Source organism: Hibiscus syriacus, unplaced genomic scaffold, assembly GCF_006381635.1.
Source record: "Hibiscus syriacus cultivar Baekdansim isolate YM2019G1 unplaced genomic scaffold, ASM638163v2 tig00110785_pilon, whole genome shotgun sequence".
NCBI lineage: Eukaryota > Viridiplantae > Streptophyta > Magnoliopsida > Malvales > Malvaceae > Hibiscus > Hibiscus syriacus.
The window spans coordinates 585802-599011 of NW_024062862.1; the positions used below are offsets into that span (position 1 = coordinate 585802).

The 13210-nt window shown below is 31.2% G+C and overlaps 2 protein-coding genes across 5 annotated transcripts; both read right to left on the bottom strand.

Moving 5' to 3' along the window:
* Positions 1–6: 6 nt before the first annotated feature.
* Positions 7–6379, bottom strand: LOC120140547 (BAG family molecular chaperone regulator 1-like). 4 transcript variants are annotated; one of them, XM_039155517.1, is made up of 5 exons: positions 5502–5748; positions 5165–5421; positions 4924–5070; positions 4529–4826; positions 7–31 (listed from the first exon to the last, which is right to left on the bottom strand). In XM_039155517.1, the coding sequence occupies exons 1-4, from the start codon at positions 5746–5748 to the stop codon at positions 4530–4532; spliced, it is 948 nt and encodes a 315-aa protein (XP_039011448.1). In that variant the 3' UTR covers positions 7–31; position 4529. The 4 variants fall into 4 exon arrangements, with proteins under 4 accessions (XP_039011448.1, XP_039011450.1, XP_039011447.1 ...); XM_039155519.1 differs by lacking the exon at positions 7–31 and having other exon boundaries at positions 4311–4685; positions 4752–4826; positions 5502–6379; XM_039155518.1 differs by lacking the exon at positions 7–31 and adding an exon at positions 6038–6379 and having other exon boundaries at positions 4530–4826; positions 5502–5838.
* Positions 6380–11210: 4831 nt separating this feature from the next.
* On the bottom strand, positions 11211–13076 carry LOC120140403 (DNA-directed RNA polymerases II, IV and V subunit 6A-like). Its single transcript, XM_039155389.1, has 6 exons — positions 12956–13076; positions 12585–12618; positions 12329–12504; positions 12192–12243; positions 11583–11650; positions 11211–11465 (listed from the first exon to the last, which is right to left on the bottom strand). Exons 1-6 carry the CDS (start codon positions 12988–12990, stop codon positions 11396–11398), a joined length of 435 nt encoding a protein of 144 aa, XP_039011320.1. The 5' UTR covers positions 12991–13076; the 3' UTR covers positions 11211–11395.
* Positions 13077–13210: the final 134 nt, after the last annotated feature.

Genomic DNA, 13210 nt, shown 5'->3' on the forward strand with positions numbered 1-13210 from the left:
AAGATCATATCAGAAAAGAATTGAATAGTTGTATTTTGTAATACTGATGGTGGTTGGCATGTAAATAAAGATTTGAATCCGATATGCTCTAATCGGTTTTGTAAAATCATATGATTGAGTTTTGTAATGTTTTAAACGTATTTATGTAAATGGTAACTTTATAGTGATGAAATGTTAAGTTTTTATCAGTTTTAGGTATGTTTTGCTGAAATTACTGTAGCAGTGTATCGGTACACTGTAGCAGTGCATCGCTACACATTTTAAATTCGATGTTTTTGTGCATCGGTATACTGTTCATGGCACTGTAGCAGTGCATCGATATACTATTCATGATACTATTCATTATTGTTCACGGTACTATTTAAACAGTATCGATACTATTCATACGGTATAGTATTATTCATAAAAACATTTTTTTCCTTAAATTTGTTATAACGAAACATAATTTAACAGTATATTATCGTATTTTTTTAATATAAATCCAAATGTTTTGTTATTTTGTAAAAATATTGTTTTAAAAAGTTAATGTGACATCTCAAACTTGTATCCGGGTCGGGTACGGGTTGGGGGTGTTACAGAAATAGCCTACCAAATTGTTTAGTTCGCTCACTGCTCCTTTATCACTTCATAAAGTGTCTCGATTGACAGACAGAAGAAGTTTTATGAATATTATTGGATTTTTTTTATGTTGGACGTCATTTTCAATGAAGACTTCGTTTATCATCGTATCTTTGGATTTAATATTTTTATTTTATGAATATTTATTTTAAAGATTATTGTCTCCATTTTTATTTCTATGTTTAGGTGTATTGTAATTTAATTCATTTTATTGTTTTTATTAATAAAATATAGTTTACATTTCTGGAAAAAAAACTGTCATTCACTCGAATATAATATTATTACATTATGATATTGTAAGTTTTTAGATGATATGAATTTGAGTGTATATCAATACCGATAAAGTATTTATACTAAAAATCTTTTTATAATAAAATTTAAATTACAAAATATTTAAATAAAAAGCTTACACATTATATTTATACCGACGTACAAATCCTAGAACTCAAGACTCTAAAGGCATCAACCTTTATAGAGGGAAATGCAAAGTATTTAGTAGATGGATGAAGGTAATTTTGTAAAGAGAAAACGTAAAACTTGGATTCTGAATAGGCAACCACAAACATCAACATATTGCAATCTACAAAGCAATTGCGGAAAGTGTATGCAATTTTACCTATAAAGAAGATAGTGATGATGTTCGGGAAAAGATGCTTCTTTTTGAAATCAACACAACCCCTCTTTATTTACCCTTCTTTAACCAATGTGGGTTCACACGAAAAGTATAGCCCTCGACAAGGACAGTAAGTAAAAGTTTTCAAGCCTAAAGTACCTTATAATTGTTAAATTATATAAAAATGATCTTTCAATTGTTTTATAATGATCATTAAATTTTATCGACCGAGATAAAATGATCATTAAAATTCATTATTATTTTAACATCGTTGTAACTGTTTAAAATTTTATTGATAATTTTATAACAATTAAAAATCGAGTAACCAAAAAATTATGTTTGTATTGTTGGGTGATATATGACGTGCTTCATTATTTTTAATAAATTTTTATTAGGGTTAAAGCTAAGTTGGGGCAACCCTCACTAAATATAATTTATGGTTTTATTAGATTTAGTAGGCCGTTATAGCGACATACCCCAAAGCCATTTTGTACAGAGTGAGATATACATACACCTACCAATTAAATTATAATTACACTTGTTTACTTTTGTTCTTTTAATTATGCCTTTCAACTTTATATTGGTGTCTTAAAGATTGAATCAGCACACCTTAGTTGGGTACATCCACAATATTAATCAAACTAAAGATAAATATGATTAAGACACTAAAGATTAACATCAAATGGAGAAAGTGATCAGGCTGTTAAACTTTAAAATTAATAAATATTTAAAGCTTAAAATTAAGACAAAAAGACTTAATTTAACGTTCTCAATAATAATGTACGGTTAGGTTTGAGAAACTCTCTTGGGCTTCCAATAACAATCAGGTGGTCGTAGAATGTGGGCTTAGTTGTTTTAGCCCATTTGTTCCATTTGCTGGACTCAAATGCTATAGGTTTTCCTTTGTGACCCCAAAATAGAATATTATAAAATTTAGGGATTTTAATTAGGGGTTCAAAAATACCCTATTCGAATTATCCGATCTGTTGAACCGATTAAAAATATTATGTATTTATAATGAAAATACTTGGTTTTTCAGGTCAGGTACTCAGCCTGTTATTTTTCTCGATTTTCTGAGCCAGGCCCATGTCACAAAATATCTTTTAATATGGTAGCCGCCGACTGGTACCAAATTTCTTTTATATTTTTATTTTTTATTCCTAATTCCCAAATTATTTTACCTAACATTCTAAATTCTTAATTTCTTAAATTATTTCACTGTAAAATTCTAAATTATTAATTTCTTAAATTATTTTACTCTAACCATTTAAATTATTTCTCAAATTATTTTTTTAACTTCAAAATATTTTAAATTTAATTGGATTTCTTATTTTTATTTTAATAAGTTTTATCTCTTAGTTATATAATTTAAATTTTTAAAATTTATGGGTGAATTATGTATTATAGACCTTTAAGTTTGAAGTTTAAGATTTTTTTTTTCTATGTAATTTTTTAAAAAGTAATATAGCTTAAAGGAAAAAATAAAAGAAAATGAATCAGGTAGCTGTGATTATAAAATACGGAAACAAAGGCTTAACGGACCGGACACGAACCAACATTTTAATATTCGGAATCTTCGGATACCAAAATACGGTCACATCACGTAAACATTGAAATAAAAAACAGTTGAAATTTAACTCAAATTTTTAAATATAAAATTAATTTGATTGAATTATTTAAAATTAATAATAATTGTAATTGCAATTTTCCATAAAATAGAGTTGGAACTTGGAAGATAGCCTTTGTATACAATGAACATGTAGCAGAACACTGGTTTCATTTGTCTGCAACTCTGTATACGAAGGAAATTGAGAAATTTTGTTCATTCAATAATAATTTAATTTTTAAAATCCAATTATTAACAAGAATTATTATTGTTTTTATTATCATTATCTGCACTAACAGACTGCTCGATCAATTATGATGTGTAACCAATCCTTTTATTAAATACAATAATATTCGACTGTATTATATGAATATTTCTCAAGCAATTATTTGATGTTCTCTGTCACTAACCTTCCATGTTTAATGCACACATATTTATATATATATATTGGCATGGAAATTAAGATATGTCGACATCTTTGAAGCGCAAATGAGTTGCCTGATTGCAACTTCTGCTCCTGATGGTTATGTCGGCACTAAATGAATTTCAAATTTCTAACTTGGAACAATACTTTCACCTATTTGCTAGTTTTGTTGATTCTTGAATATATATCAAATAGGGTTTTAACTGATCCAATTCGAATGTTACCAATTTAGGACACGTTGAGATAGTCTACTTTGAGTAGTTTCTTTCCCAAGGTCTAAGCAAAAGGATAATCATTTATCATGTTTTTTCGCCAAGCAATGAAACCTCACTTACCTTATTCTTTACTCATTCTCAATATGCTCCCTTGCTTTCTCTCTCTTTATATTCAGTAGGCCAAAGGTATATGATTGCCTTACCCACAATCCAATCACTTAGGTTTGATCCAGTTATCACAACTTTAATCTATTTTTTTAATTTAGATTTGTATATAAAAATGTTATTAAAGTTTTGTTTTCAGAGATCTCACCCCATCTAAATCTAAATATAATCGGGATCCATATTATTACTGAACATCAAAATGTCTTCTAAGGACCAAATATGGAAGGTTTTTCTCTTTTTCGAATCACTGGACATTTGTAAGAAAACGATGCAACCCCAATCATTTCCTTGATACCTTTTCATGATACTTTTTGTCAGTTTAATGTTAGATGTTGCCCCCACTGTAAGTAAGGAACAAGGATTAACATACTTTGTCTTCAACCTCGTCCCCCAATGGACTATTTTTAGATCAATTAATATCCATGTCCATAAATTTTTATACACAACTTTAAGTTTAAATATATATTTAAGGGTTAGGATACATTTACACTAATCTCCGAGAGCCGGAAAAAGTAGTTTACAATCATTGAAACTTTGTTCTTCCGGTATATTATAACGATTGATTCTGATTATATTTAATCAAATCAAACACTAATGTTTTCAAAAATAAACACAAAAACCAAATAAGTGTTTGTCACCATCAAATGTAGGAAAGTACAAATTGGGATATGAATAAAAATGGGGAGAATTAGCAGTTCCTTTTTTACTATAATCATAACTGTGGTGGAAGGCCCCCATTTATTTTCGTGAACTAAATGAGAGGTTTAACACAAAGGGGGGATTTGCCCAATAAAAATATAAGCACATAAAGAATGAAGCACGTACCAAAAGAAGAAAAAGATTGCAAACCACATCCAACGCACACAGTAAAGTAACACAGACAATGGCTTAGTCAAAGAACTCCCAAGGGAACTTTGGCTGGACTGAATTATTGGCTTTCGAGGTAGATGTCGAGGAGACCGCCAACAACGCCGGTGAAGAATCAAACGTCTCCCAATTCGTTGTAACCACAACCCCTTCCGAACCCGAATGCTTACATTGCTGCTCTTGAATTGGGGCTAGGTTCTGCCCATTGGTGTGCTTATGTTGAGTCTGCATTTTTGCTTGAGCTCCATTGTTGCTTGGCATAGAGTTTTTTATCTTCAACGTATCCAATGTTTCAACGTATTTTTGAACTCTTTTGACCTAACAAAAGCAATGACAAATAATGAAGCCTCTAAATACCATAAATTAACATATACTATGAGTAAGTGTATCAAATATTAACCCTTTTCCCCATTACCTGCATTTTTCTTTGCAATTTGACATCTCCATCAGCCATAATCCCATCTAATTTGAGCAACTGGTTCATCAAAAGCTCAATCAAATTGACCACATCTTTCTCACCTACTCTCCCACCCTTTGAAATGATTGATTCAAAAGCCGAAACCTAAGATAACGGACAAAAAAAATGTAATTCAAACCTTAACCAAAACCCAGAATAAAGACTGCATGATCATACGAGAATTTGAACGTAATCTTACCCGGCCGGCGAGCCTATCGACTTCCAAGCTGATTTCGGAGATGGATTTTGAAGCCTTCTCCATCTTAGCATTCTTTCTCATCTCCAATAATCGTTTTTCTTGACTAATCGGGTCTTCGATTAGAACAATCTTGGATTTGTCCTTCACACCCGCCATATCCAGAAACGCCTTCGAATCCCTCTCTTTATCTTTGTATAACAGCTTTTGATCTTGATGGTGTAATCCGGTTGGTCCGGTCAACATCTTCTTCAATTCCCCTGCAAGAAAAAACCCAAATTGATTTGATTAATTCACTGGAATTAAACTGGTTTTTTTCTGGGGAAAAAGATTTTTTTACCAAATGTAGCTTGCGAGTTGATGTGGATTTCGTGGTAGATGGAACCATATTTGACTCTAACTCTAATAGTCGGTGGTGGGATTGAGATTCGATCGGAATCTGGAGTTCGCTTCTGAACCAACATGCCTCCGGGTCTAAGCTCCCATTCACGGGCGGCCGGTTCACCTCCACCGCCAGAGGCTGAGCTGCCGTGTGTCGCCGCCGCCGCTGTCGGCAGCGCTGTCGTTTTAGTCTTCATTCGCATCATTTTTTTTAATAGTAAACGAAAAATATTTACGAAGACAAGGGAGAGTGAGATTCGTTTTAGATCTCTACGAAGACTGAAAGTGAGCGATCTCTGTAACAGAAATCATATAGAAAAACAGTTTTCAGACAAAAAAACAAGGTAGTTAAAGGACGGACATATTACGAGTCCAATTCCTACGGCCACGCGTGTTTACGACGACAAATGAAACTGAACTGGAAGACCCTGGTTCTTCTTCGCCTTGTTTGTATCCTTTTTCTACTTTTTTTTTCCCTTTCCAATGGCGTCTTACCAAAGGCAAGAAAAATAACAGAACAACACCTTCGATCCTTTCGCTGCAAGAAAACCAAACACCCAGATCGCTGGCTATGACAAAACAAAACCTTAACCTCAGATCTCTTCCGGCATTAATGTACCCGAAATAGCTCGGAATTTACTGGGAGGCATGTATTGACGCTTTGAGAATCTGGAATTTCCCCACCGAGATAATTACCGGAGAAATTCAAATGTGAAGCAGTTGGAGAAAAAGATAATCCAGAGAAAATAAATTCTCAGGGGTACTGCTGGGGATAACTAAATAAACAAAGCAAGGGAAAATGAATAAAAAAACGAGTGGACAGCTAACTAAGCAGTTGTTGTGTTCTGACTTGAGACATTGTAATGTATGCAGCATATATATATATTATTAATATTTTACATTTTACGTATTTCTATAAATTCACATGTAATGTTTTCTTTTCTAAAAAGTAGGTTTAAGATTTACATTATATCATTGAAAATATATTTTAACTTATGCAAAAAAATGTTATTTTTCAAATAATGCATTTATTTTAAATTTATTTTATATATTAAATTTTTGATGATTTAACTTAAAATTTTCATCAATAATTTGAGCACAGAATAAAATCGACTTTTCATCTATATATTGTTAGTTACATATTTTTTAAATCCGTGTTTGATATAATATATATTACATGACATTAAAATTATTAGAAGGGTGTGTTGATTATAGGATCAAATTGGAAAAACAAAGTCTGCGAGAAAATATACAAGTTTTTTTTTTAAAAAAATACACAAGGTATGTGTTAGCATGCGTTAAATAGGATGATGATGGTAACTTGTGTTAGATATTTGTTTTGTCGTGTATAAATATAATATTCAAAACATGTATATATTTATTGAGTGATTGAACATAAGATTTATATATGTGCCGTTGTTTTGATTCGTGTTAATACGTATATTTAACACATACTGCAATTTTTTTTGATCGAATTCAATTATTATTATTTTGTTTATTTTTTTCATTTTAACTTTTGACAAATGTGTACTACCCAAAATAAATGAAAGATGTACTTCGTTCGCTACATATTTTATAAAATCTTCTATGTTAATAAAAACATACTCTGTCGATCGCGTATTTTTTAAAATTTGGGTGTTACATAAAATAAAAACATCCAATCATTGATATATTTTTTAGTTTCAATTAAAATTTGTTATTTTAATAAATAACTATATTTTAATATTTAATTTTAAAAATAACATGTTTACGTAAAAAAATATCTTTATATAAATCTGAGATAAATATAAAATATTGTCTGTTCAAAGATATTTAATCATTTGACAATAAGCATTCATAATCTTAATATATGCCATGATTAAACTTAAAATCTCTAAAAATAATTAAAAATCTCTTAATCGGATATTTGGTTAGTGCAAAAATAAATAAATTTTATATGAACATATAATTATTTTAATAAATATCGAATGTCAAAATATATAATAAAATGAAAAATAAGTAAATAAACCTCCTCCCAAATTCTTCGTGCTTAGGGTACTATTCCCACTGCAACACGGTTTTACTAATAGAAGTAGGGCCATAAATGCTGCGGACGCACACCTATGGTCTTGAGGGCATATCGGGGACTTCGTGATATTTTCAATCATTGAATTGATCATTTGATGGATTGTCTTTATAAATGTGGATAGGATGTTTGACACGTGGCATACGTATTATATTCACAAATAAAGCAAGCCACCCATTTTTTTCAGGTAACTTCTCACACGTTGACAGATCCTCGATTTACTGTGAGAAATAATTACTAATTTACTGCCGCATCCGATGATGTCAAACGAAAGGAAACAATTAAATACATGATTGAGTCGAGTTACCCGTGATTAATTTTGTAGACTGGTTTAAAAAAATTTAAGTAATATTTAAAAATATTTAATGAATTATTGTTATTAAACATGCTTTTGATAAAATTGATAACAAATTTAAAATTTATTGTTGAGAAACGATCAATAATAATAAATACAAAATAAAATAATTATTTTATAAAAATTGAGGGGTGACACTTTTATACTTGAAAAAAAAAACTATAATGTTACCATGAACCGTAATTTATTTAGGACATAACAGGAAAAAATAAACAAGGATTTGGAAGTAGGGATTCCTACAGCGGCGGATGTAGGTCTTATTTAGGTAATTACGTAGTCTTAAATTTTAATTTTTTTATGTTAATTTTTTATTTTATTTATGAAGTTTATTCTAAAAATTTATTAGTATTCAACTTGTACGAAAAATTGTTATTAATAGGCTTAATGTAAAATTAAATGTCCAAACTATATCAAAATTAACTTTAGGTGCTTAAAGAATTTTTCTTTAAAAATAAGTATCAATATGACGTTACACTTTTAAGTGTATGTCTTTAAATTCAACCGTTAAGTGACACATGTAAGACTTATAAAAATTTAAAAAAATTATTTAAAAAGTTTGAAATTTTATATGTCTAGCACGTGTCATTTAACGGTCGAATGTAACGGTGTTAACAATCTAAACTCCTATAACTGTAACGTTGAAAAAGTAGACACTTAAAATTAACTTTAAGTATAATTCAAACATTTACTTCTACATTAAACTTTATTAATATATAAGTATTCACCTTAAAAAATATTTATAAATTCATAACTAAATTCCCGGGAGGGTTGCCTTGTCATTTACTACAACAACAACAAGAGTTAGACCAAATCTCATTGGCTTCATACGCAAGTGAAAAACTTATAACAAATCCAAATTAAGTAGTTTGGTCGTAGGCAGATCTGCAAGTCATAGATGTATCACTTGTTCAAGCATAAAAATATCATAAAACCGTCCACCACCGACGCTACCCCATGCGTGTGACGGACGCGTGGGATGGATAAGTGATGTTCTCCAAGCCGGTCGCATAGAGCACTTGAAGACGGCCGCTTCTTGTTTTTTGTTGTTGTATTTATTTGTTTAAACTTTAAAAGGATATTCGTTAAGTTTAAATTCGATAACTATTTGTTTTTATAAACATTCGATCGTTTTTATTTTATATAATTAAATTTATTTATTTATACCCAAAAAATTATATATTTTACAAATTAAATTAACAGAGCGATAGGTATCTCTGAATGTATTTGAATACAGAGGCATTGGGAATAACAAACCGACCAAGTGGCATATAAAATTTGGTAAAACTAACAAATGTAACAATATTTATAAATTTGTGGGTATAATAAATAGTGCATTTGGGTCACATTTAATAGGGGACAAGATACCGACCAAATGGCATATAAAATTTGGGGTAATGGGATGACCAAAAGCATTTGTTCCTAACATTTATGTGAGACTTTTGGTCCATGTGGGGGCGATAATTAAAATAAACCCTTCTTCAAATATATATATATATATACACACACACAAATTGATAATTGACATATATGATTTCATATAATTTGGGATTGCTTGGCATTGTGGTGAGGTGACATTTGGTGTTTAGCTTTGAAATGTTTTGAAGTATTTATGGTGGTTGTGTGGTCTCCTTCGAATCGATAGAGGACATCACAGCCGTTGAGCTTTAGAAGCGCCCCCCCCCCCCAAACAAAGCAAGCTAACGTGATCAAACACCCGGCATGGCATGTCTTGTAAATTCCACTCTCTAATCATTCAATCTTATTTTATTTTTATAATGTTTTATGTTTTGGTTTTGGTTTTGGTTCCTTACCATACTCAAATTCTTATTTTCAAATAAAAGGTAATATATATATACATTTACATGAGTAATATTAATTTAATTATATTTCCCCCTCGCATATTTTTTATATATAGAAGTTTAGTTGTTTTTTTAGCATATAAAACTTCATTGTTTTTCTTAAGCAAACGCTCATTTTTCGCATGTTTAATTATCATTATTTTAATTGAATTTCAAAGAATGAAAAAGATATTGGGATGGTAGAAGGTCTCTATAGTGTAACTTAATTATATTAATTTCGAAAATGAATATCTAACTACTAATTAATCATATAATAAAGATATATATATATATATATATATATATATATATATAATTATAACAGATATATATCGGTACCTGCACTAATGTTGACCTAACGTGTATAATATTCAATCAATAATGATAATATAATTATGATGAAATAATTTCATCTATTATTATTTCAATCCCTTCCATGATATAGTCCGTATGTGTCGACAATATAAATAAGATAAATAAAGGTAGCTAAAAATGGAACTGCTCACTGTGCTTTGGAATCAAAGAGGCATAGGGAAATAGGTAATGCCATGGCTCACAAGCAACCCCAAGAATCACACGTTGTTTGTCTTCCAAGTCAAGCGCTTGCCTGCCGCTCCTTTCTCTCTCGACAATCTTCACACATTTTTATTTATTTATTTATGTTATTCGGATTTAAATGTGTCGTATTCAACATAAATATAAATATTTTTTTTTCTATAACGAAATAATATTTAAAATTTATATCCTCGTATTGAAATATCAGATACAAATATTTCATAACAAAAATGTATGAACAACATAATTTGTACATGATTTTGAGCCTATTGGGTAAGCACCTACGTTAGTGTGGGAGAGGGAGCTAGAAGGATAATTACGGTGTGGAGGGCAGCCAATGGTAGTTGAAGTTGAGGCAAAAGTGCATAGATTTCACCACAACAACCAGACTTTATTAGCAAGGATGAGTCTCATCATGAAGTTTCATAGCTAGTGTTGGTAGATCCAATGGAACAAGAAAGGAACCAAACATACGATATCATGATAAACCTCAATCTATAAGGTATTTTACTAGATTTTCGTAAATGTCAAAGGCTTCAAGCAAAATGCAAATGGTTGCTCATGTATACAAAGATGATAAAAACAATACATACATATTTTATGATAAATAACGTAATTAATGGTAGTAGATCATCTCAACTCCAAAGCTGGCATGGGACTTTCATTACAGAACCAGAACCCATGTCATTTTCTTAACAACCTATTTAATTTGCAATTTAATACAAATTATTGAAATTTTGGCATCAGTTTTCATCAATGCATATTAATTTCACGATCTCATGAGTGAGTTGGGCACAATAGGAAGGGAAACCTAACAATTATATGCAAAACAACCAAGTTCCTAACAAATTTCAATGGCCAAGTGCCTTTTGAAGGCTACATTCTTGCCGTTCGAAACCAAAAGGAGAACAGGGCTTCAAACGAGTCAACTAACATAGGTTTGAAAGGCGTCATTCTAGATAAGTCTCTTTACATTACTAGACCAAATCTCAGCGTTATAACTCTTACAGACCACAATCACACACTCGATCGACAAGTAATCAATCGCCTCCAACTTGTCTCTTCCATGAGTCTTCGACAATCAACTCATCAACTCCCCAGTCTTCATAACTGAAATGATATGTCAAATGTTAATCGGCTAGAAATGATAAAAGGAAAACTAGTAAATCAAGACATGATCATGGTCCCCATTGTTTAACATATAGAAATCTAGAAACAAAATCTCACCTTCCATCGGGCAAGTAGCGGCGTATGGTGAAGGGTATTTTCCGCTCTCGAAGCTCCTTCATGGCAATCTAATATAAATGCAAAATACGAGAGTTTAGAGCAAAGAAAAGAAACATAATATCAGTGTAACTGGCACTGGTCATGTAATATACAGATCGATATAGATTATAGAAAGTTGACCATAAAGGCGTAAACAAATTGCTTACGAGTTTAAGATATTCAAGGTCAAGCATGGGATGTTGGTACGAAGCAGATTAAGTAAAGAAGATAGATTAAAACGTTTGTGACAAATAAAGAAACTCTCACAAGGTTTCTTATCTGGTTGTTAAATTATGATAGAACACGTTTGCTTATGTATGTATATATATCAGACACCAAACAAAACATGCACCTAGAGTCCCATACCCTGTATACAATCCGAAAACTTCCTTCAAAAATGAAAGAACAGAACCAAATAGAGTCCGTTTTACGCATATTGTGATATTCAAAACATGTATTGTCAAAATAGGTGAGTAAAGTGGTGGTCTCGTATCTTTATACCAGGCTAAGCTACAACACCATCAAATTTTCTTGTTGAATCAACACAAAATGCAATAAACATAATCATACCTCTAGCGGGTCAGTCTCGCCCTCCAACTCGACCATAACAGGAGCATTCATACTAGTAGGGACAAACAACATAAATAGAGTTATTGAAGCATATCATAAAACAAATAAGAAAGAATCTAAAGTTATACTAAGCTAACCTGATTTGCAGGGCTCGGGTACCCAAGATTCTAGCACGCTCGTATTTAGTCATGTACTTTGATGTTTTGCGAGTAGTTTTGTCTTTAGCTTCTTGGCCTCCGATGTCATCGGTTTCAATAGGTTCCAAAGGAACATCATCATTGTTAGGGTTTTCCAAATCCTCCTCTGGTCCTTCCTGACCATACAGAAAATTCGGTAAGTAACTTCAGCAATTACATTAAACTTCTTACAGCCAACAATGTTAAAAAAACTTACTTCAATCTCAGGCTCTGGTGGCTCATCCTCATATCTACAGCAACAATTTCAACAATCCAGGGTTAAGTTATTGAGAAGCAAAAAGAAACACAAAAAGATTTCAATTTTGAAGAAAAGAAAAACCGAAACCGAGATAAGATAAATAATCTGCCCCTCTGTTTGGTTGTTTAGAAAAATTAGGGTTCGTTCTCATGTCCTGATTTTAAACAGAAAAATACAACAAATTGGTAATTGATGAGCAAACACTAAAAAAAACCCAAATCATGGATTTGCTTTGTTTATCCCATTTTCAACAGCAACAAGTATAAAGATTATCGAATTGACTACATAAACACAAAATAGAAGAGCATATTAGTGAAAAAAGAGAGAACCCCATGTCCATGTCATTATAGTCTTCGTCCGCCATTGTAGGTTCTTCCCAAAGAAAGCTTAGAGTGTCTGGATTGTCGCAGGCTTTTGGTCAAAGCTTCACTTCGGTGCTTCCTCGCTGTAATTGTAAAGCCCTAAATAAAGAAGGGTTTATGTTATAGAGTTCTAAATCACAGCCGATTTAAAAGAGGATTAATGGTACTTTTCCCCTTGCACTTATATCTTATTATCACTTTGATGTTTAAAGATATTTTTTA